The 26,642-nt window shown below is 36.4% G+C and overlaps 1 protein-coding gene and 1 long non-coding RNA gene across 4 annotated transcripts in view; one reads left to right on the top strand and one right to left on the bottom strand.

Annotated features, from left to right (window-relative positions):
* Nucleotides 1–26,642, top strand: part of NEGR1 (neuronal growth regulator 1) — an 851,294-nt gene that overhangs the window by 670,681 nt on the left and 153,971 nt on the right. For 2 of the 3 annotated variants that reach the window (XM_045477845.1, XM_045477846.1), the window contains exon 6: nt 6,235–6,386. In XM_045477845.1, the coding sequence (XP_045333801.1) occupies nt 6,235–6,386 (152 nt within the window). Of the gene's footprint in view, nt 1–6,234; nt 6,387–20,340; nt 20,457–26,642 lie in introns of those variants that run through there. The other variant, XM_045477847.1, reaches the window with a different exon arrangement.
* Nucleotides 10,992–25,526, bottom strand: LOC123598067. Its single transcript, XR_006712379.1, has 4 exons — nt 25,514–25,526; nt 23,233–23,237; nt 15,352–15,357; nt 10,992–11,100 (listed from the first exon to the last, which is right to left on the bottom strand). It is a non-coding gene; the product is annotated as an uncharacterized LOC123598067 (long non-coding RNA).

Here is a 26,642-nt window from a genome sequence, read left to right as displayed (position 1 = left end):
AACTTATACCTGAAATGTTGTGGTAAAGAGAGCTTTTTGATGTGATAATGATTTGACTAAGTCAGAAAGAACACATTAACTCCATAGCATCACTAGCAAACTTTAAAGACAACTTTGAACTTACTTAAAATTATTGCATTCTTGCCATCTCCTAGGTTATGTTTTTTTTCTGCCATTCTTGACTATATTCCACATATACACTATGGGGAAAGATTTACTGCAACCCAAATATTTAGTGAGCCTAGGGGATGAAACACAAACAATAATCAATGCTGAAGGTGTGTGTTGTCCTGGAAGGTAGTTTGAGGAGGAAAGAGTGTGTCAAGAGACCATTTCACACTTCTCATCTTGGGACTGAGTCATATCAAAGGATGACTCCATTGGAAGTGAAAGACAGCTACTGTAGGAGACTGGGGGCATGGCTAAGCCCCACATAGATAGTTAAGGGACCTCTGGTCCAGGGAATCTCAGCTGAACTGAACCTTACGTTTTTTTAACTCTCTTTACCCCATGGACTGGATCTAGTTTTCCTGGCATAGATACCACATATTACTTGGTTATTTAACTCCACTGGTTCTATTCTTTGGCTTACTTAATTTCCTTGAACCACCAATGATTTATGACTTGTCTTTCCAAACTAAAATACAGTATCCTGGCTTCTATTTGATGATTTGAGTACCATTTTTGAATAATATCGATAGTCAGAAGATCTGGATTTGAATGTTGGTTCTACCACTTACCAGATGATGGAAGATAAATTAACTTAACTTTTCTAAACTTTTTTTTTCTCATCTGTAAAATGGGACTAGTAATGCTTACTTCCTAGGGATGCTATGAAGATTAGTTGACATACATTTGAAAATGCTTAAATGTTTTCTGAATGTCAATTTCACACAGTCTTAACACAAACTTTTTTGTACAGCATTGAAATTCTTTAGTGTTAGATTACCTCGGTCATAAATATGTTGAGAGCAGCTAACATTTTCCACATACATAAAGCATTCCTGCTCTCATGGAAAAGACGAGAAATATAGCCATGATGCAGAAGCAAAATATATGTAAGCTAGAACTCTGCCACTGAGAGAGACATTGAGATGTGTCATGTAAGGACCTATATGATCTCGATGTCATCTTCATATTTTTAAGTGTAGCCAAAGTCCTTAGCTAGAACTGTGTCCATTTGTCTTTTCCCCCCTTTGGTTCTTAAACCAGTGCCTTAAGCATAGAAGGAATTTAATCATCATTTGTTGATGAAGTAGAACTTCATTTCCATTACGACTGTATCACCTGTGACGTTTTTACCATCACCCATGACTTTTTCTAAAGCTCTTTTTTGAGTTGTATCGTTAGCTCACACCACCTCTTGGAACTCAAAGCCTGCAATACATTGTGAGAAGTAATATTCATTTTCTTTGTACATATATCTCTTATGACTCAGGAACTACCTTCTGTCCCCTGCTATTTTTGATCTCTGCTATACTATCACCCAAAAATCACTTAATAAGGCCATAATAATCTTATCCAGTTATACAGCATGATATATTATCATATTTCCTTATAATTCTACTCTGATGAAAGATCAATCATCATTTAGTCCACCTCTCCCACTCCTATTTAAAGTACTTAAACATTTTAAATGTTGTTGTCTGATACACTTATGTATATTTCTTACATTAGCAATGAAGAATTTCAGTGACTATTTGCACTTATAAGCTTGTTTCTCCAGAATATTTATTGTTACGCTTGACCTGGAAATGCACAGAACAAACAATAGTCCCAAAATGTGTCATCAGGCTGGATTTATATATAAAGTGAATGAGGTTTGGTATAGCTATACCACTTAGTTTTGCAGTCTTATCAGTCAGTGCCAATGGCTTGGTGGTCAGTTTTGCTGTTGTGTTGTTGCTATGGACTCTTCTGTCCATCTTACTTACTGCCTGAGAGAAGCTGTGATTGTAAAGTTTGTGAACATTTCATGGGTCAGATTTATAAGTATCTTTAAGTTATTAGTATGCTTTCTATGTGCTACTTCTTTATGACTGACACTTGAAAATATGGCTATTCTAATTCAGAACAAGTTAGTTGGTCAGGCTGTGTTACTTATGAGTTGCCTGCATCATCTGATGACAGGGCAGATGGCCTGCAGTTTACAGATTTATGAGGCATTAATGAAAAGCAGAAGGAAGGAGAGTGAGGGCAATGATCCTCAGTATGTGTCTTCATCCATCTGGGCTGCTATAACAAAACACCACAGATTGGGTGGTTTGTAAACAACAGAAAGTTATCTGACAGTTCAGGAACCTGGAAGTCCAAGATCAGGGTGCAGGCATGGTCTGAAAAGGGTCCTCTTCTAGGTCACAGACATCTTGTTGTATCCTCACATGACAGAAGGGGCTATGGGAGCTCTCTGGAACTTCTTGTAAGGCACTAATCCCATTCATCATGGTTTCACCTTTATGATTTCTAAGCACCTTCCAAAGGCCCCACCCACTAATACCATCATCCTTGAGGTTTAGATTTTTGACATAAGAATTTTTGGAGGACACAAACATTCTGATCAGAGCAGTATGAATAAACTACCATCGGCAGTAAATATAGAGGACAGCAGGGTCCACAATAATAGAAGGATCTTACAGCCATGGGGTCCACTGAATGGTAAAATGCAAAAAACAAAAATTCCCAGGGATTTCTAAGCAAGCATCAAATGCTGCTGATCCACTTCTGAGGGTAAGAATTCCATAACCAACCACTAACTCAACACAATTGTTTCCTCTCTTCCTACGGGAAGGAACTATGAGAAGACGTCTCTTATTTTGGATTCTAAGTCAATACAAGAATGATTCTCTTAAAACTTGAAACACTTAAGTATTTAGGGAAAAGAGAGAACTCCAAATAAGGCAATATTCCAGAGTTAGTTCTCTGGTTTTTATTGCAAGGTGTATTGTGAACTATTGCTTGAGTTGTCACTTCAAGATTTCACATCACCAATGCAAGGAACTCTGGTTTCAAACAAGTCTGGGATGGATGTGAAAAACTCAATGAGGCCAGGGTCATTCTGTTAATAGGCTAACATGTGCATGTTTGAAGGCTATCAAGCATTTTCTTTAATATAGTATGATACTTTAATTTGTCAAATATGTGTTTATTGATAAATATTTATTCTTTTTACAGACTATTCTCTTTACTATATCCAACCATTTTGGAATAAAACTATTTCATAAAGAAAACAATTGTCACCAATTAAAGGCATCTTTTATTATTTGTTTTTAGTCAAAGAGTAAAATTACATTCAGGACATACATGATGAGACTTATAAGTGTGGTTCAGATTTCTATATCCAGTAACTAAGGGCAGGAGTATTCATCTTAACAGGGTCCCCATTGTGACTAAAATCAACTCAGTTGTGTTTACAACTGTTTATGTTTATGTGTCTGAATGATTCTTCTCTTCAACTTTAAGCTACTGAAAGGCCTTCAAAGATCTTGAAGAGCCTTCAAAGATCTTGCCCAGCCAAGTCCCTAATCATCTGGCATCAAACTCATCTTTGTAGCAATGATAAATTTCAGAATTGATTTGAATAGCTGAGAAAGCTCTCCACCCCTTGCACCCACAGGATCCCTACAGGAAAATCACAGTACACCCTCAGAGATAGACACCATCTCAGAAGTCACTCTCCCTCAAGGTTAGCTTTACCAGCCATCTACTGGTAAAGACAGGTTCTTATAGGGTATTTTGAGGAGTCAGCACTTCTAAAATTCCCGACTTTAAAAAAAGTAAACTTTGGACTTCTCCAGTAATCTCAGAAAGGTAGCTTCCTCTAGAGGGAAGAAAATCCCCCCAGGGAAGATACTTTTCTGTTTTATTGGCCATAATCACTTGCCAGCATGAGTGGAGCAGCAGGAGTCATGGCTGCTAACGTGCCACTGTGCCACCAATGTGGCTCTCTGATAAGGATGTTCACAGCAACCCCTGACCAGAGGCCAAAAATGGGTCTACACATACAGAGCGTGGGTGTCCTGTGTGATTTAGTAACATCTGGGGCTTTGCCTTCAGACACATTTTATGGCAGAGAGTTGGAAGCCAACTCAGAAAGATGGTCTGAAGGAACATAAGCAAACAGTGCCATCAAGTTACTAAATATACTCCCTTAGAATTTTCTCCCCAGAGTCTAGTCGAATAAAGGCCCTGACTAACTTCTTCTTAATTCTTTAGCAGAAAAATGAATCTTAGCTTGGTAAGTGCGGCACAATGGGAACTTAGTAATCCAGAGAGCTGCTGAGTCCTTTGGACAATGTGTCCATATGAGCACAAACATGGGAAGATAGATTTGAGCCCTAACCCTGAAGCTCTCTGGCCAATGAAGCCATCAGTTTTTATACATAGCATATAATATTGGTTAGAAATAAAGTTATTAATGTGATGCAGAAAAATATGCAATTATCACGTTGGTATTTTGGCATAAATGTTGATAGATTTGAAATACGAGACAGAGGAGTAAAAACTGCCATATCCTTGATATTTTATGCCTTATTTTGTTGTGTCATAGTTGAGAATCATTGGGTTTATTGCTCAAGTTAATGTTTTCAGTGTTTATTTAAGTCAAAGTTTTATTAATCTGATTAAGGTTTGAGTTTTGGATAAGTTAAATTCAGCCATTACATGAAATATAAGAAATTCCCAGGGTAATCAAGCATGGCTGCTTATTTTAATCTTCATGTAACTACAGTATATTTTATCTAAATTCAGATGCAAGTCACATAATGTAATGCAAAGGAGTTCAACCTAAACTCTCAGGAGAATGCCATTTATTTGCATCTTCATGATTAAAAAAAATATTTGCTACTAAAATTTGAACATACTAAGGAGGAAAAATACCATGCCATTCAGGCTATGAGCTTACATAGCCCATATTGTGATCAGCACATCATTTCATAGTAAACTTTGGGGTTAGTTAGGAAGACGTTATCATCTGGTTGGCATCGTCATTATAACAGAATTCATATTTAGAAAAAGAATGTATTGAGGAGGCCCCTGAAGGGGGCTTACCAATACCTGTGTTGTGGGGATGTCACCCCAATTCTGCTGATCTATGAGTTATTTGTTAGGTACTATTAAGTGCTATGCAGGACTCAAATATAAAATAAAGCATGTCCATATGGCCCTGTCTTTTGAGGAATTTAAGGCAATTCTATTTATTTGGGTTGAAAAGACCTGTGTGCATGGAAACCGCTACAGAGAACAATGCAAGAATGTGGCTTTGATTTTATGAATCCCACAGCAATTTCAAGAGAAACATGCAGAGAGCGGGGCGGGGGAAAGAGTCATTTAAGGAGCACTAGAGTAGGAGAGATAGGACACACATCAGACCTGAGTGCAGAGGGAAGGATCCAGCTGGCAGAGATACAAAGGGCTGATGACCACTGGGTGCAGATCAGGAAAAAAGTGAAGATGGAGTGAGTGTGGCAAGCCCTGAGAACCGTGATGCATTGCCAGCCTATTTGAGAGTGAAACCTCTGCCGGTAGGCCTGGAGAGAGAGTGTTGGGTCATCAGGGTGGAATCAGGTAAAACTGAAGCCTGTATTGAGGCCCAGAAAGGTTAGAGGACTCCCCCAGCACATTCCTCAAATGTGACCAAGACAAGACTCAACTTGGAATGCTCTTCTCAGTGCTATACTGCGGCTGTTTTCTAGGTGAAAAGCAAGTCATCTGTCTGGGTTGTATGTAGCAGCAGCAAAATGGTGTTGACCCTGGACTCAGAACATCTTATTGCAGTTGTGGGGTTAACTTGGATGGGGAGTTATCCAACAATGTTATCTGGAAAAGCCTAGACATATCTTAGCCAGCTTTTTAGAAACCATCGGTTTGTATTTTTAATGAAATCATTATATTTAATTTGCTTTAGTCGTTCTTGACTTTAACAGATGAGACTCTATTGCTGTGGTGCATTTAATTTTCTAAAATACAAGTCAGCGTATGAAAAGGACATGTGGAAATCTCAGTTTAGTGTTTTGTAGAGTGCGAAGAATCCTGTAGTAACAATCCACAGCTGTCATACAGCTTCTCCTCCCCTATATCTACTCACGTAAGGAAAATATAATTGCACCATTATCACATTATATGCTAATACTAGTGTGGACCAAACTGTCTATGGGTTGCCATGACAACCTCAACTAAGATAAAACCAAAAATGATATTCACGATGCATATTAACCTAGAGGTGATTTTGTCTTCTAGGCTCTTCAATGGCCAACAAGGAATTATTATTCAAAACTTTAGCACAAGATCCATTCTCACTGTTACCAATGTGACACAGGAGCACTTCGGCAATTATACTTGTGTGGCTGCCAACAAGCTAGGCACAACCAATGCGAGCCTGCCTCTCAACCGTAAGTAACACAGTGTTGCCAGAATGCTCCCAGGGGCCCCTTGGCTCCTGTCCATCAGCAGAGATAAAACCTGAGAATGGTGTATGTTCATTTTTAAACTCAGCCTGATGTGACACATCCCTTACACGGAGGAAACTTGGCCCCTAAATGGTATGGGTGTTTGAGAATTTTATAATCCCTGTTGAAGTCCATGTGTGTTTAGAAAACTGTCTTACAGCTGAGAAAAGGGAAAAAAGATACCTAAATAATAAGACCCACTGAAAAATGTCTTCTGACTGAAGATGGTTTGGTGGGGTTTTATTTGTTTTCATTTTGTTTTTTAAAAATGTGTTCCATTATCCTTAAACACTGGTTAATTTCCGTTGAACTTACTCTTGGTTGGTTTTCTTTAGGCATTCACCTTGTAATAGTGAGAATTTCACATGCCATATATAAAATGTAAGAGTAAGTAAATCGTCATGGACAGAATATTTTTTCCATATAGATAATGTTTTTACTCAAAACTATTTGAAAAACAACCTAAGGTTTTGCTAAAATAAATACTATATTTCTAATGTATCTTGGTTCTTAAGGTTTTGCTAAAAAAGGAAGAATAAACATGAGGATTAGTTGGAGGGAGAGAAACCTAAGCTGATATTTTCTCCTACAATTAGTTTCAGTACTTTTTAAAAGCCGAGTAAACAACACATTTTCATAACCATAAAATGTTCCTGATTTTAGTGGAGTGTTTCTCAAAGTGTTCAAAGAAGATTGCAGAGAATATACAATCTTTTCATTTCCACAAAGTTAACTGAAGTCATCCTTATCTTTTATAGTTAATATCTTTATAGTACACGGACACGTGTATATTTATATTATCATAATATATATACCTGTGTCTCTGAAAAATGTGAATATTGTGTAGTTCATCACAGACATGATCACTTCCATTTTGCAGAAACGAGCATGGGATATATAATGCTTCTACTACTTAAAAATATATTACAAAAAGTTTCATGATTTATGAACTTTGAATTGTGACAATTTAAGAGCCTCTGATGTTAAATAAAATATATTAATTTGATGTTAGTAGAAAATAATCACTTGAAATGATTTGCTTTCTATATACTTTTAAAACAACATATCACTTATTATTCCAGCTTAATATTACTTACTATTTCTTAATACCCACACTCTGAAAGACAACCACTGTTTGCCATGCAATAGCCATAGTATATAACAAACTTGCTTGAGTTTCTTCCATGAGGATGATTTATTTAGTGTAATTATGAATAATATAAACCATTAAAAATATTACAGAGCTACGTGAATTCCAATTTCATGTAAATATTGATATTTCTTTGGTATACTATTAATATTTTAAATGATTTAAATATTCAAGGACCTGAAAGAATTAATGAATTAATAAGGCAAAATAAAGAAAAATTTAAGGCTTATATAACACATTAACTCTTTGCTATTTAAATTTCTAAATCACATTCTGATTTTTGAAACAGAAACATTAATGAATATGACAGATTAAGAACAAATGTCACTTACTTAAGTGTTTGTTGTGTTCTGACAACCTTAACACAATCATCTGGAAATAATGCACTGCTAAAAGGGCTTCTAAACATGGTATCTTTAGAATGGTCTCTAGGTATTTCCCTTTGCCACTGCCTTCCTGCATGTAGAGGTGCTATGGAATACGAGTGCAGTTTGATTAATTTATCAGCAAAGACGTAATATGCAAATATTAACTGCAATTTTGGACATAGACCTAGAAGTTGAAGAAATGACTATATATTCAGACAACATCTATGCCCTCATCTGAAATTCTTCTTACACTGAGCATTTCTATTTTGTACAATAGTTACTTTTATAAATTTTTTATCTCTCCACGAAATTATGTTTGTTGAGAATATAGGATCAATACCTGGTTCATTATTTTATGGCCCATATCACCAAGCACAGTGCTTGTGATTTAATAGCTAATCAATAAATCTTTAAGGACTAAATGAATTTGTTAAACATTGGATAAGTGATTAAATGGCTAATGAATAAATGAATGAATGAACTGGGTTGCAGATGTAAAGTGTGTATTTGTAATCTCTAGATATGTAAGACAATACCAGGGCAATTATAAGGTACACTTACTGTGAGCTTCCTGTAGACCAGATGCTATTCTAATCTCTTTATATGAATTTGTTCATTTAATTCTCGTGTGATCCAAAGAGGTAAATTCTATAATTTCCTTCTTACAAATGAGGAAACTAAGATGAAAAGAGATGAAACGCTTGACCAAAGCCAAATAAGGGACAAAGCAAAACACTGAATCCCTACAGTCTTGCTCCAGAGCCCAAGTTTTTAACTCTTACATTTCACTCTCTTGCTATGAACATAGAAGCATCAACGGAGTGAAAGATAAATTGTATCATTTGCAACATACTCTTCCGAAGCTAAACCTCTACATATAACCTTTGTCCTCATTGTGCTTTTTAATCGACTTTAATCATTTAGGATGCTATTCCTCAATATATAAAACTTTTAAAAGTAAGTGGTTAGATGTAAACAACACATACCAGATATCAGATTTAAGTATATGAAAGATGAATGGGCTCAATGTTTGACTGAAAACTTATACAAATATGAGACTCACGGATATTTAAACACACAGTTTTATAGCATTTTAAATCTCTTTGGATGGTACAGTTACCCAACACAGGCATTGTGAATCTACAAACTATATTATGGGGGAAGGCAGCTTTCTTAACATTCATGTGATGTTAGCTTGAGACAGCACTGTGTCACTTGATAAGAATTTTTGTCATATCTCACAAGGTCTATGAATGGGAGAGGGTTATAAGAAATATGAGTTGCCTAGTGTAGCGTTTATACATATAAACCCTCAAACTGATTGATAATAATGTTCTAACAGAGCTTTAGCCACTAGGCGTCAGTTCTCCATCCATAACTATTTAGGATAAAACTTGGACTGATACAGTCTACTCCTGGTTTGTAATAACCTGCATTGTCTAGATCACCAAGGAGACAGAAGGCAAGAAGCTATAATTTGGAGCCTTTCTATAACTAAGACCATAAAAAAAATGCAACACTCTTTAGTGTGTGTGTGTCTGTGTGTGTGCATGTGCGTGTGCGTGTGTGTGTGTGTGTTTCATGTAAAAGCAGTCAAGCAGGCCTTGGTTTGATCACAGTTTTGCTGCATATTAGTCACATGTGACTTTGTGTAAGCAAATGCCAAAGTCTCACTAATTCATTGTTAATAAAATGAGGCCAATAATGGCTCCCATCTATGGGATGAAAATTAAATGGGATGATGCATGTAAAGCATTTATCCCTCAGCCTGGAACAAAGTAAGCACTCAATAAATGTTAACCATTGTTATTATATCATATCCTGTAAGAGCACTCAATTCAGTTCAGTTCAGTTCCAAAAGCAATATATAGGTTGCTGACCTTACTTGTTGACCCCATGCCCAATACTTTACTAAGAGTTTAAGTGGTAATCTGTTACTGGTAAGCTAGGGAGAAGGCATGCAAATTTGAAATAATGACCTAACTCTAGCTGTAACTTAACCATATCCCTTGGTCGGTGCGTGAACCAGATTTTGTGGCACTAATTCCAGATTAATGAAGTCTGCAGCATAGAAGTTCAGACATCTAGGAGATGCAAGTAGTAAAGACAAAACTAAAAAATTCTATTTTCAAGGCTCAGATAATCTGTTCAATAGCAACCTTTATTTGTCAAGAAATACATATATATGTATGTGTGTGTGTGTGTGTATATATATATATATATACTGCCTATATTGTACAAAAAACTGTTCTTAATGTTAGAAAGAAAAGGATTAATATATCTGGAACCCAATGCTCAAAGAGTTCTCAGATGAATGAGAGGAGAGGGATAAGAAACAGACAACTGTAATGCAATATAGTAATGGTGGCATACTAGGACAGAGAAGAGGCTCTTGACCTGGCCTTGAGGGTCATGAAAGGACTGTCATCTAGATGGCTGATGAGAGTATGACTATAAGAATTATAAATAATATGCACCTCAAAATACCTATTTAGCCACCATTGTGTGATTTTCAACAGAAGTTTGCAGAGTTCATTTAAGAACAGCCGTGAGTACATTGTACAGTGGCAACAATGAGAGAATGATCAACTCAGTCTCCGTGACTGAGGATGAGCTGTAGAGATGACCCTTGAACAAAGGATGTGATTAGATTGAGCCTGGGTGTGGAATGGCTGGGTGGGGGTGAGGGAGAATACTCTAGTTTGAAGCAGCCACTGTAAAGACATGGCAGTATGGAACAATCTGATACACTTGAAGACATAGTGGTATCTTTATATGGTTAGTTAGAGTAAAAGGTGGGAGAAGAGACTATTGAGAGATGATTGGACAAGTTGATGGAATTATGACAAGAAAGGCTGCAAATGAGCTTGGACTTTATCTTTCTGGTTTTGAAGAGCTATTGAAGGATTTTTAATAAAGGCAGGATATAAACAGATTTAGTTTCTGGAAGACATTCTTAGTTAACATGAGTTCTAGGCCCAGGTATTAGACCTACAAGAAGATAATTGCACCAAAAAAAAAGTAGCAGAGGTGAGGGGGTGGCAAGAAATTAGGAGAGAGGAGTTAATGACCAACTGTGGAGAGAACAGGAAGGGAATTGTAGGAATCTAAAAAACTCCCAACATTTAGTTGGGTGACACTAAACTAAGGGAGTTTAGTCAGGGAGTTTAGGAGAGAAGGAGAAGCACTTGCAGATTTGGGGAGAAAGTAGAGATTGAAAGAAGAAAAGTGACTTTAATTTTGGACATACTCAGTTGGAGGCAATGTCCAGTAGTTTGCTGGATGTAAAGTCCAGAATGAAGATACGATTTGGAGGTTATCGGAGTGGAGCTGGTAGTGTCAGCAGTAAGTGAGATTTTGCATAAAGGCCACGTACAGTAAAAAGATGAGCAAGGACCAACCTCCAGGTAAAATCAGCACCAAGGAGTGTGCAGAAGAGTTGAAATATCCTGTAGAAGCTCGTGGGACAAGTGAGGATGAAGATGCCAGAGGAGGATCAGTGCCACAGAAGCCACAGGAGATTTGTTCGGCAAAAGGGACAGTCAGCAATGCCCAATGTTCCATCAGATCGGAAAAGTCTGAAAATCAACCACTGCCTCTGACAACTGGCAACAATCGGTGATCTTTGCCAAGGCACTTTGTAGAAAACTGGGAGTAGAAGTCATGAGGTTGTGGATTCAGGTGAAAGAAGTAGATGAGGAAGTAGAGACATGGGTAGTAAACTACCCTTTCTATGGACTAGGCTATGAAAGGAAGAAAACAGGCTGATGATCTGCCTTGATCCTTGAGCAGCTGGTCTGAATTGGCTTTCAATCTGATTAATAGGTCCAATGACTATATGTATGTCAACCACTCCCTGACCATCAAAGATGCCGTACTCGGTCTTTGGTGAATCATACTTCCCATGCTTCTTGCTCTTCTGCAAGCTGCCCTCATTCTCAGTTTGTTAGCCTCTTTTCACACATCTTTCTTTAGTCCCAGAGAAACAAGAAAGGGCTTTGATTTAAAATGAAGTTACCTTAAACCCATTTGCCTTCCGTGACCTGTAGGCTTTAGACTGTAATATTAAGAGGAACTCTAATTCTAAGCAGAGATGTTAGTAATTTCATTAATAGAATTACTCTAGATAAAGAATGTATGATTTCTCAAGTTAGGGGAAAGTAAAGTTTGTATTAGGAAAACTGTAGGAAACCTTGTGTACAATGAATCCCTCACTTTGCAGATGTTCTGTACAGAAATTTCTGGCATATACTTGCATTAAAAATGTCTCTTGATGTGTGTGTGAGAGGGGGAGAGAGAGAGAGAGAGAGAGAGAGAATATTCTGTAGATCACTATAGACCAGCCTCAGAGAGCAAATGCTGTAACAAAATTAATAATGGATGACAGCATGCCAACTATTCATAGCAAAATTCCTTATTAAGTAAAAAATGAGAGATTCAGAATTATTTGAGATTTTTATACTATTTTTCAGTTGTGTTTTTTGTTTCCTGAACAGGAGCTGATTTCTTTATGTCTTCCCCTTAAAGAATATGAACTGAATGGTCCCATCCTGCCATCTATGGGTTCAATTCATCAGATTTACACCCTTATTTGATTAGTAATTTAGTAACCAATAAAAGTCATTTCTATAAGTAAAATATGTTGTATATGCTTTGTTAAAAAAACAGATATTCATTATAGGACACAAAGAATCATAATCTAAAGGCAAATAAGGAAAGAAATCAGTTAAGAAGGGAAAAAATCTTAGCCACATAAACAAAGTGCTTAAAATTCACATAACTTTAATTCAGTACAACCTTCTCCTGAGACTTAATATATGAAACTATTTGGGACAATTCAAGCTTTAATATTAACAGAGTCTTAGATTGCAGACCAAAATAGATAACAATCATATTGCTATAGTGTGTGGGTGCCAAACTCTTTGTTCATGTTTCCAAAAGTGGGGTGTCAAATCTATTGCCAGAATATAGGTCCTAATGATGCTATAAGGTCTTCTTTTCTTGTGTGTGTGCATGTGTGTGTGTGTGCACACGTGCACGCACGTGCGTACATGCATTTATTCAAATAACGAAGCATTTGCCTCAGAAATATTACACATAAAATATTCAAAGGAATCACCAAAACTTTCTCTTTTCCCTGCCTTAGCAACCCTGTGGAGACAATAATGAAGTTCTAATTTCAAATGTTTTATACAATCATTGCTATTTAACTTTCTGGAATATCTCCTTTCATGTTTACAGAATATTTCTTCCCAGTCTATTTAATTTGATGGACACCTTCTCTTAGGGATTAAAAAAAAGGGGGGGGGGCACTAGCTGGTATCCAAAAGGAAAATGGAAGAGGCTACTGGGGAAAGAAAGAATGTAGCTGGCATAATAGTTTTCCCTTGTTTAGATCTGACTGAGGCAGGCAAACGTTATTTTTTTGACTGATTTGTTGAATGTGAAGCCAGCTGTGCCCTTGCAAGTAATATTTCAGCTCTCTGCTTGCTTCAAATGTCCCCACATGCCAGTAAGCAACTGTATGGGCTCTCTGTTACTTTCGCGTATTATAATGAACCTTGATTCCATGTGAAAGGTGATACCACAAATTTGAATGATTCATATTTTAGATTGAAATTGATCTCCCCTCCTGGAGCTTAAAAGAGATAGGGATTTCATTTTGGTTGAAAGAGGCAGTAATAAATTTAGACTTGGTGATTATTGAAGACAGTGTGCTATGTGAGCCAACTTGCTTTATCCTCACAGCTTTAAGATGTTAATGGAAAGCCTTTCCTGGATGTTCTAGTAATAAGTATTTTACAAAAATTAGGTTTGCAGTTGTAGGTAGATTTTTGATATAGTTATGTCGACCTATTGAATGGCACTCTGCTAAACTGAAATATGCACATAGAGACATAATCATCATACAAATAATGGCTATATACAAATTTGGTGAAATGCAGCATGAGTGAAGCAAGAAGGTTTTTTCCTCCCTGACCTTATACCTAGAAGCTTTGTGTATTCTCAAGAAGCTAAACACAAAATAGCCATTCAGTGCCATACACGAGAGATATACCAACAGGTTGAAGTAGTGAGAATAACTGTAGGAACAGTTCACCAAATCGCTCCAACTGGTACTTCAGTTCATGAAATCACCACTGATTTCATGTAAGAGCCAAATACAAATGCTAACAGAGCTTTGGTTAGCCATATCAAATGACACAACCTTAGAGCTAGAGTAGTCTCAGATATTACCTAGTTGGGTTTTTTTTTAAAGTTCTTACAGCTGTGGATTCCTTTCCTTCCCCAGAGAAACCTGATGCAAGCCCTTAATATATAACAAAGTTAAATTGGAGTTCATGTGGTTGGTTTGAAGGTAAACCTGGAAAATCCTATCTTTTTCCTCCATATCACACCACACAGTGACCCTGAGGCCTGTCAAAAAGCCATAGAGTTCCACAAAATTAGGTTTGAAAACTTTCATTCTAGACCAGTTCTTTCCCTTTATCGGTGAGGGAACTCAGTGTTATATATTGTCATAGCAGATCTAAAGCTAGAGCTTGCTTAGTTTGTCCTACTCGTGTTCCAGTGCTTTTTTCATGACAAGACCAACCACCAAAAGCTTGGGAATCAAATAAGTCTGATTTGAAACCCTAGTCCCCCATTCAGGATGCTGGACAGTTCTCTTAGTCCCAATCTTAACGCTTCAATCATCTCACCTATAAAATGGAGAAAATAGGTTATTTTTACAGGGTTGTTGCAAAGATCAAATGATACAGGATATGTAAAATAACTAATCTAGGGCCTGATTAAATGTCTCTACTCTCTGGTACGGATGATCCAAACTTTGAAGGGTGGCTGCTGGAAGCTCAGCCTCCGTAACCTCAATAACTGAGCAACTTTATCTCACTGGCTATTTAAGAACAGCACTGGTTCTTTAATCCATTTATTCATGTACTTATGTCTATCGTTATGATACTGTCTTTTTTATTAGAATTATTAATTAAATCAGCCGTGCACATGAGCATTCACTTGTAATGATTGAAAAAAAAAAAAGTGGTCAGGTTGATAGAAAGGGTTGTACAGGATTAATTACTCTACTGATGTGTTTCTCTCTGGTTAAGAGGCAATTTGACAGCTGTATCTTCAAGCTACTAAAGCTACATATACATCCCTATAGCTGATACAGGGTCAGTAAACGCCAAAGGGAGGATGGAGCTTTGGTATTTGCTGTTGTCATTCATCAGCCTTGAAATGTAGCAGGTTTGTGGGAATTAGATACCAAAAAGATATTGAAAAATCAAAAGGAGTTTAAAAATTAACCATAAAATTTTATTACGGGTCCTAGCCTGAGAGTCGGGGAATGTAGGTTCTTGCCTTTACTTGGAGAAGTCCTTAGGTAAAGCACTTAACTCTCTGTCCTCAGTTTCCTCATCTATAAAATGCAGAGAATAAAATAACTACCCAAGTTCTCTTTCTCCTATAATGCTTTAAGATTCTAAAAAAAATCTATATATGTTTAAAAGAAGCAGTTTTATGTATTGATTGTTATTAAAAACAGTTACACTTACTCCTTAACAAAGTAGAAAGGCTGCCAATATTTTTCCCTTCTGTACATTTTTGTCATTGAACTCAAAATTATTTTTTATTGACAGAAAAAAATGTATTTTAATGTATTTTGCTCTGTGGTGAGTTCCCATAAAGTTTAGCTCAATAGCACTGCTGGCCTAATCATTTTGTCATCTCTACAAAGAATTTTACTCTCCAGGGAAATTTCCTTTATGTTCACAGTTTCAATTCTGTTGGCCAATAACCTATGAAAAGGCACTAGAATAGATCTTCTTGCTTGCTATTTCACAAAGCTCTAACCCTTATAACAAATTAGGCCAAAATGTGACCTCGTGTATATGGGAGTTGTGGCTATTAAGATTTTGTAAAAATGAAAACGTGCCAACATTTCCAGCTTGACAAAAAGGTATTCCCAGTCTCAACCTTCAGGAGTGCCTTTGCTAGTCTTTTCCCTGACAAAGCATGTTGGAGGCCCTGTGAGAGATTTCCGCTCCCATGATTTCTCATTAAGTCCCTGAGAGCATATTTACCCAGCATGCATTATTTTCCCTGTAGCTGTGCCTGGATTCGAAGCATGATCTAATAGTTGGAGCACACGATAAGCTAGCAGTCTGAGCTACTGTCCCACCTCCACTTTGGTGCTGTAATTTCTTTTTCTGAAAAATTCAAGTGTGGTCTCCCATATAAGATTCAGAGATATAAGTGAAGAAAATGATTATTATGAAGTGCTGAGTGCCATTATTATTAAAATTCCCATTTCTCCTCAGGCAATGTGAGGTATAATTAATAGAGCACATCACCAAAAGAAAAAGTAGAATGAAATAGGTGTTTTTTTCTGTTTTGATATTCCAAATAAAAGAAAAAAGAGGAAGAATTAATTGTGAAAGCAATGATATTTTAATGGGCCAACTTTCTCTAAAGCACTGTAAATTCTGTTTTAGTAGCCATAAAACTGCTGGGGAAGAGAGTAGAAATGGTATGTCCTCATCGAATGCATCTATTCAGTATAGAATGGATTCTTTACTTATAAATATAATTTAATTGAGATTTCTCTCCAGAAACACATATTAGATACCTGCTCAGTGTGTACTTAAGTAAGATATGAATAAATTAACAAGACGTGCTTTCATGGAAATGTTATTTCACCTATGGCGTGGCCAGAAATTTTTAGTAAGTTGGATCTTTCCAATTTTATCTCTCTCTTTTTTTTTTAACAAGCTTTCTCTTTCAACTATTTTGAAGCAAAGAAAGAACTTGAGTAACCCAGCTCTAAAATGTGGTATTAAATAGTTGCATGCTCTTCAGTTTCCTTTCTTTGATTTTTTAAATCAATCCAATTAGTGCATATGTGAAGCAGCCTAATTAGTGAGGCAGATCATAATTCTTGTCAAAGAACCATTAGAGTCATTCTCAGTCCACCTAGAAGGAATTGCAAGTTTTGTAAAACACTTCATAAGACAATATTTAGCAACATATTTTTCTAAAACTGGCAGGCTTCTAGTCCATGTTTCAAAAATTAGTGGCCATACCTGTAGGAAAATTCATATTTTCTCCAAAAAATTATAATTTCTTGGGAGCACTATAGTTTATGTTATAATAATGTGCTTACTCGCATGTAATATCTATAATCAAACGATTTAACTAAGCAAACACATTTTAGGGAGACTTGCATAAGCTATGGATGCACAACGGGTCTGCAGTCTTGACTGCTGGAAAAAGATAAATTGAAAGTGTTTATTTCTCTCAAGCTAGCCTGTGGCTGTTGGAGTCCATATTTGACATCCTTTCCTACACCCATTTTGCTTCATACTTCAGAACCACCTGTATTTCCTCAACATCCCTCCTGCCACCATCCCCTAAAAGCACAGGTCTCACATGCCAAAATATTCTTAGATGGCCACACATCACCATCATAATAAACTTCTGTCTGTTACTTTTTTTCTTTGTTAGCATGTTCCCTGATTCTTTCTCCCTCTTATTCTTGTTACTACGCTTTTTAAAAGATAAAATACATTATTGCTCACATAGTATTGGTGATAGATTCACATGTTTTCTGGATCACGCCCTCTTTTTTTTCTTTTAATTTTTTTCTTTCTCTCATTTTTCCTCAACTCCAGCAGGACTTAATCATAACCAAAACAGATACATAGATGCTTCTCTAACCAGGAGTATAGATTCGGGATAGAACCAGACAGCCTCAGAATAGGCAGCTCAGCATTGCTTTCGAAAGCTTCATCACCGAAAATGTAATCAAACTTGGCTTACCCAAAATTGACTTAAGTTGCAGCCTAAGGGCCAACCTTTGACCAGAGTGGCGTCTGTGCTTGCATCGATTCTGGCCGCAATTGAATTACTCAGCAATTCTGGGCACTTTCATCTCTAGCCCTGGAGTGCAAATGGCCAATTTGGGAAGCAACCTGGTTGTGCCTGAAATTTGCAAGAAGATTTTCTCATAGGTTCCTGGGAAAAAGCAGGCTTACTTTTTAAAAATAGTCGCAGAATTGGCTGCCCAAAGCATGTTTTGTTTGTTTGGTTTTTACATTTGTTTTGATTTGAGAAAAGTGCTTCTTCTCTCAAAGAATCGCTTCCGACTGGAAAGATGAGTTCAAATCTTAACATATGTGTACTAAAATTTAGAGAAAATGAGAATTAGTGATGAAAAATCAGGCAGTATAATATTCTACTATTAAAGGGAAAGGTCGGAGATATGTATGGCAGAGTTTTAGATGTGACAGTTTAAAAAAAATCATGTTTTACTGTGATGTAAACAAAAGAACCTTCTACAGGGGGTCTGTAGAATTATGTTCTGTGACAACACCTCCCACCCGTCCTTTTCAAAATATTTTATAATATTGGCGCAAAAGAATATTAAAACTACTCTTCTAGGGCATAGCAGGCTTTTGTTATGCATTTTTATTTTTCATATTTACCCCTTTGTGCTGTAAATTAATTGTACATCATCTATCCTCCTCACAAAACTCCTTTTATTTTCACATAAGCCTTCCTATCTTTATGTATTTATTTTACATGTTTATAATTACAACATAGAATGAATTTTACACCTTGCAAAAACTTCCCATATTTCTATTCAGTCTCACTTAACAAAAATTTTATGGCTTCACCTCTATATATTCAGTGGTACATTGGTAGAAATGTAACTGAAACAAGGAACGTGTATCACAAAAATTTGTATACTTGTAAATAATAAAATGTACAATACACTTTATTGTAAACTCCATACAGCCAATTCCCTCTCAAAGAATTATTTCATTAATTTTTGCCAAAATCATGTATCCATAGCCAACTATGGTTGCAATTCAATCATGATTTGACAAATGGAGTTGTACCCAACTATGAATATTATTCTAACATGAATATGTGTTGCTATTTTTATTTGTGATAATGAATAAGATGAAAACAACCACTTTGCTGAAACAGGTAACAGTTTTAGATCCTGAAAGAAAATTCTCTCAATTTTTTGTGCTCATTACAGTGTGATGGATACATACAATATACTTTAAGTTTAATTTCCATTAACATGTTTGCCATCGTTTTCTTAAGTGTAGACAGTCAACAACAGTAACAAAAGCTCAACCCCTAATTTAGAGGATTTGCCAATTTCCATTGTGTAAATATCCCCGTCATGCAGATTTCAAGCTATCAAATGATGTTACTGAATGCAGAGTCGGGAGAGGATATACAGTATCACACCATAATATAATATTTCCACAGTGCAACTATAATATAAAAAACCTGAAGATCATAGATAATAATAGAAATTTAGTAAAATAATTTTGTAAGATGAGTTTTGAGAAGTAATGCCATTTGTTTTTAATATATATAATGGTAAGCTTATGTAACTTAATTTTAACAAAGGCAGTGTTTGGCAGACTGCTAACAACATTCCTTCAGGTTTAACAATTGGCTCTCATGACCTGATACGAGCCAGTTTCACCATGCCTCTATTTACCTGAGTGAATATAAAGGAGAACTTGTCTTCCCAGTATATATGCTGCAAGATTCTAGGCAAATTGCATAAACTCTCTTATCTTCAATTTACTCATGTGAAATGGAGTTAATTTGACTTTGCTCACGTGGAAGTGGAAGGATCTTACATATTAAATAAGATATGCACTTGGTACATAGTAGGGATTCATCCATTAGTTGTCTTTCCTTTCCCTCTTATATAACTCCAATCCCCCTCATTATATCTATAATTTCCTAAACTTTACTGTGAAGTAGGAATGATTTGATACAGTATCTCCAAATCCATATAATGACCCCTGACACAAGTGAGACTTTTTTCCTGTCTCTGTGCTAAGCTCATTCATACCCAAGTGTACACAAATACAGGTAGCATTTCTTGTTTACATTTTCTGCAACACAAAACATTTCCCTCTTAAAATTGGCTTTATCACTATGCCTCATTCCTGCTTTACACTAGTTTTTCACCAAAATATTGTGGTACTTTAGTTCTTAGAAGTCTCATCGTGCACGTGAAACAACCCCAGTTACTAACATAGACTACTTTGGTTCTGAGCATTAATTTCTCTGCCACTTTTGGCAGTTCTCAGACATATATAATTATCACTTCCTCATATATTTCTAGAAAATCATATATACATGGGCCAACATTCATGTAAAGGAAGAGCAGTTACTTCACTCTCTTGATCTTTTTTGCTGATCAAATAGTAAAATAACTAGTACAGAACTATTTAGTGAGATGTTTAACCTTTTTCTAATGTTGTCTTCCCTAACAGCTAGGACACTGTTAGTCTATTCACCAATTAATACTATAATTGTTTGGTGTAATCTCTTTTTCCTTCAGATTATACTGGATGTTGCAAGAAGCTCTCCAAAGATACATTGGAGCAAAATCTTTCATCTCTGACTACTGTAATAAAGTTAAATACTCTTGCCCCTGAATGAACCCATAGAGAACTTTCTTATATAGATTTATAACGCATTGTCTCCTGATTTAAAAAACACCTGATTAGTAATGTCACGATAACAGTTGATAGCTAAACATTAAAAGTTATTTCCATGTCCTGGAAAATAACCCATAGAGATCGTTTTGCCAATTTAGTTACTGTCTATTGTATGCAATGAAATATCCAGCATAATACATACCTTCTCCAGTCCCAGACCAAGGAAGGTAAGTTGAGCTCTCTAGGAGAATTTGCCTTTGTTTTTCTATGTGTTTTGGTCTGTTTTGCTTTAGTTTTTAATAACCTATGTCTACAGTCCCATCTTTCAGTTGGTTATGATAGGAGCTGAGGTGGTTAAGCACAAATCCAGCCCCACTATTAACCAGAAAGTCAATATAAATGCCTCTGTATACCACACTCTACTAATGGCTGGAGGGTGAAGGTTGTGAAGAAAGAGAAGTATGAGGAGAAAACAGCCTCTGAGCAACCTGTGTTCAGTGTGGCTGGTATGAGATCAGACTTAGTATCTAGGCTTGATTAGAGAATGAGGTGAGGCAAAATGTAATGCAGTGCTCTATCTAGATAAGATAATTATGGCTTCGGGAGTTCAGAAAAAGTGAGTATCAAGGTACTGGAAAAAAATTACTCCAAGCAAGTATTCTGCTGATGGTGACTCAGAATCATTATCTTCAAATACAAAGACAACATTATTATCCTTTGTGATTTACAATAGTGGAATTCAGTGGGAGATAGGCCTAACTTTTAACAGCTTTGAAAAATGCTATGTTCTGTTGCTGTTGTTATTGTCACTGTTTATAGAGGAAAGTGCGGCAAAGTGACAGGTTTGCACGGAGGACAATTTCAGACTGGAAATGGTGACGATTACCACATACATAGAAAACAGAAAAAAATGTGGAATCTATTATAGTGATTGGAAATGATTCTTTTAACTATGCATGAGTGTGTGTGTGTGTGTGTGTGTGTGTGTGTGTGTAAGGCTGAATTAAAAATCACCTAATACTGATTTCATTTCTTCGTGACCATCATCATGTGTATGGTTTATAACATATCCCTTCTAAAAGACCATCAGATGCATAGTCGGTTAAGTACTTGTTTATATTTGTCACTTCATAGCAGCTTTTGGTTGTGCCTCAACGTTGTTGATAGTGTGTTAGTAGCTGCTGCCAGGTTGTAGGCTTCTTCATAGGTACTCTTGTAAAACTGTAACATTCTAACATTTGTTATTTAATATGACCTTTGAAAAAATATCTAAAACAAATGTTTAGACCCAAAAGCGAATTATTTTATCTATGTTCTACTTTCCCATTAAAATTCTATCAAACCAAATTTCTGGGAAATCTTCCCCTGGAAGGTCAGTATTCCAAAAATTATTTATTTATTTTTAATTTTTTTAAAGGTTATTTATTTTATAGAAAGAGAGAGACAGACAGACAGAGAGCACTGGTGGGGGAGGGGCACAGAGAGAGATGGGAGGACACAGAATATTAAGCAGGCTTCAGCCTCCAAGCTGTCAACACAGAATCCAACATGGGCTCAGACTCATGAGCCATGAGATCATGGCCCAAGCCGAAGTCGCAGGCTTAACTGACTGAGCCACTCAGGTGCCCCTCCAAAAATAATTTATCAATTCTTATTCATTAATACTAAAATCCTGTGAGACTTGTAAGGAATCGACACAAATTTTAAGATCTGTGAATTACTTTCTAGATAAATTCAAAAGCATCTGTGTTAGGATTAGGAACAGTTGCAAGTGACAAAACGCAAAATAGACTTACTTCACTCTCACATGGAAGTCTGCAATAGATAGTCCAGGGCTAAAATGTCATAATAATATTAAGGACATAGCCTCCTTGCATGATTTTGGTGCACTTTGTCCCATCCATTCCCAAGTTACTTTATGGTCCCAAGTATCCCATCCAGTTCAAACCATAATATTGGTACTTCAGGCTATGGGAAGAAGAATAGAGGGAAAGAGATCTCACACTTTTCTTTTACAAATACTTCCCCAAATCTGTACACATAACACTTTTTTGTAAAGCAGTGTTTTTATTGTTTTTAAATTAAAAATTGTACATATTTATGGTGTACAACATTTGATATGTGTATGTATGTATCACTGTATATATATTTATATATTTATATATATATATTTATATATTTATATATACACACACACACACATATATATATAGTGAAATGATTATTACAGTCAAGGCAATTACCATATCTTATTACCATATAATTACCACTTTTTATATATGTGATGATAGATAACTGATATCTGCTCTCTAGTCTCATATCAAATTTCCTATATTTAACACATTATTATTAAGTACAGTCATTATGCTATACTTTAGATCTCTAGACATTAATCTTATATAATTGTAACTTTATATCCTTTGATCAACATCTCTTCTCTGGTTCCCTCACCTCCCTGCCCCTGATGACCATTGTTCTACTTTTGCTTGTATGTATTTGACTTTTCTAAATTCCACATATAAGTGAGATCATGCCATTTTTTTTCTTTCTTCCTGGTTTACTTCACTTAGCAAAATACTATTTATTAGTGACAGCTGAATTCTCTGCCCAAACTGTATCTTTTTATTATAAGAAAGGGATATGATGGATATTGACAGATGACTAGTAAGTAATCTTTACTACACTCTGTCTGTGACTCACATATCCAAGCATGCCCTTCTTCCTATATATACAACATACCCATTCCTTTCAAAAGTAGATCATCATGTGCTATCAGATGCTGTATCTGAGACAGGATCTCTGGGTGTTGCACACTCTTCTCTGTCAGCCTGAATGTGACACATCGTGGTCAACTAAACTTGGGATTCAAACAAATGTCTTTTACCACATATAAGCCTGATATACTATGGTAGAATACAAACCAAAACACTGTAATAGCATTCGCATTATAAAAACGGGGAAAAGGGAAACCCACAGTAGCCACGTATCCACAGAAAGGATCAGCTCCCACCAGTTTGAAGAACCAAGTTTCCCTTTTCTGCCAGTATTAATGTTCCTTAGGTGGATCACTGGACAGCTGCTCATTCTATGATCTGGAAAGAACTCCCAAGTCCATTCTCCTCAGTGATCCTTGTCTTTTTCCTCTTGGAATCTCTTGGATATTAAGCTCCATGATTCTTATCTGAAGAAAGCATTGGGGCCTGAACAGCCTGTGTGACCCACTTTGTACTGATGCAGACTGAGGACACAGAACTCTCTTTAAGAGTTAACTACAATAGTAGACCAGGTTTGTGGTTTACTTTGACAAACTAATTTGCTCAAAAACTTACTAGGCTTCCAGTCTAATTGATTTAACTTGCTAGCAACCTTAGGAAAATATTTTTGGTAGAAAAAGTGTTACTATCATCATTGTTCTCTCTCAAACAGCAGCTACATTAAGGAGATCAAAAATGGTGGGCTTGGTTGGAAAGGCAACCCTCTTACAACTGCCTGTGCCCTAAAGCTCACAAACTTTCCCTGACCATCTTGTTTCATGTTGAAGTTGATGCTTTTGAAGTTATAGCTAGTTCTTTAGTGCTTTAATTGGAGACAGAAGCAATTGACTCTTTTCGTATAGGAAGATATAAGTGACCGAACTCTCCATCAATTTTGATTGTAGGGTGCAAGAGGTCCTCCTTTAGAAAAGGTGTATTCCTTCCCATCTCTGTAGTCCAGCTAGCACTAAACTGAATTCATGACCCTGAAAGTGGCAAATGCAGGCAACACACATTAGCTTCTTGAATTCTATTGTTTTTTCTTCCTTGAAAATCATTTGCAGGTTTAGTGTCAGAAGAATTTTGTATTATATGATGGACAAATAGTTGTTCTTACAAAGATGCTAAAATACCCCAAATGAGTAGGGACCTGAAAATTATCAAGATTACACTGAACCAGAGATAATGAAAACAATTTGTGTATTTTGAATTCAGTGAAAATTAATTATCTTCACCACATAAGGCTCTATGTGTGCATAGAACATATGCATATCCTTTAATGTAGAATTAGAGTGCATACAAAAAATAACTTAAGGTAAGAGATTATCAAGCCCCTGTGACTAAAATAGAGTATGCATTATTGATATCACCAACATTCAAAGAAATATGCTTATTCTTAGAAGGGAGAATAATAACAAATAATTCTTATGACATGGACTTTGCCCTCAAGGAACTAACCATATATAACTTCTCATCAAGTACTTCATCCCTTTCCCTGCTCCCCTGACTTTATACATGAAGAAGAAATCATTCCATGGAGAAGAACTAATAACCATTCTTTGGCATAACTAGTTAATGGTAGAACCTACATAAGAACTCAGTTCTCCTAACACTTTGCTCTTTGCATTTGTGCTAAAAAAAAAAAAAAAAAGGCTGAAGAAATCTGTGACAATAACTGGGAAGTGTCTGAGATTTTACCTACTTACAAGCTAATGTTAGCTTGCCATATTTTTGTGGACTGGCAGAAAACGCAAGACTCCTGGGTCAAAGATATAAGACTTTATTACTCCTGGCAAGAGCGATAGCCATTGAGTCAGCACATTTGCATCCATTCCATGAGCCCCACATTCCCACAGAGTCAACATAAATGGCCCACATGGATGGCACAAGAACAGACACTCAGATCAATGGAATAGAATAGAGAACCCAGAAATGGACCCACAAACGTATGGGCAACTAATCTTTCACAAAGCAGGAAAGAATATCCAATGGAATAAAGACAGTCTCTTCAGCAAGTGGTGCTGGGAAAACTGGACGGTGACATGCAGAAGAATGAACCTGGACCACTTTCTTACACCATACACAAAAATAAACTCAAAATGGATCAAAGACCTAAATGTAAGACAGGAAGCCATCAAAATCCTTGAGGAGAAAGCAGGCAATAACCTCTTTGATCTTGCCGGCAGCAATTTCTTACTCAACTCAACTCCCTTCCGGAAGCAAGAGAAACAAAAGCAAAAATGAACTATTGGGACCTCATCAAAATAAAAAGCTTCTGCACAGCGAAGGAAACAATCAGCAAAACTAAAAGGCAACCGACAGAATGGGAGAAGCTATTTGCAAACGACATATCAGATAAAGGGTTAGTATCCAAAATCTACAAAGAACTTATCAAATTCAACACCCAAAAAACAAATAATCCAGTGAAGAAATGGACAAAAGACATGAATAGACACTTCTCCAAAGAAGACATCCAGATGGCCAACCAACACATGAAAAAATGCTCAACATCACTCATCATCAGGCAAACACAAATCAAAACCACAATGAGATACCACCTTACACCTGTCAGAATGGCTAACATGAACAACTCAGGCAACAACAGATGTTGGCAAGGATACAGAGAAAGAGGATCTCTTTTGCATTGTTGGTGGCAACGCAAGCTGGTGCAGCCACTCTGGAAAACAGTATGGAGGTTTCTTAAAAAACTAAAAATAGAACTACCCTAAGACCCAGCAATTTCACTACTAGGCATTTATCCAAGGGATACAGGTGTGCTGTTTCAAAGGGATACATGTAAAGAGCCCAAATGTCCATCAATGGATGCATGGATACAGAAGATGTGGTATAAATACAATGGAGTATTACTCAGCAATCAAAAAGAATGAAATCATGCCATTTGCAACAGCGTGGATGGAACTGGAGGGTATTATGCTAAGTGAAATTAGTCAGAGAAAGACAAAAATCATATGACTTCACTCATATGAGGACTTTAAGAGACAAAACAGATGAACATAAGGGAAGTGAAACAAAAATAATATAAAAACAGGGAGGGGGACAAAACAGAAGAGACAAACTGAGGGCTGCTGGAGGGGTTGTGAGATGGGGATGAGCTAAATGGGTAAGGGGAGCTAAGGAGTCTACTCCTGAAATCATTGCTTCACTATATACTAACTAATTTGGATGTAAATTTTGAAAAATAAAAAATAAAGTTAAATTATAAAAAAAAAAAGGCCCACATGGATGCTTGTACATACCATGAGTTCTGTTAAAGAAGAACACCGAACTTTGGGAACCCAGCATTTTATAGCAGCCAGTAAGCAAGTCTACCCAGGATACCCTACCTCATCCCACAAGATGTTGCCTGAATAAAGAGCATTTACTCTTTATTCTTCACTGAAGCCTTGCATTTGTTGGCATTCACAAAAACAAAACAAAACAAAACATGA

This window comes from Leopardus geoffroyi, chromosome C1 (genome assembly GCF_018350155.1).
Source record: "Leopardus geoffroyi isolate Oge1 chromosome C1, O.geoffroyi_Oge1_pat1.0, whole genome shotgun sequence".
Lineage (NCBI taxonomy): Eukaryota > Metazoa > Chordata > Mammalia > Carnivora > Felidae > Leopardus > Leopardus geoffroyi.
This window is presented reverse-complemented; position numbering and strand designations above follow the sequence as displayed.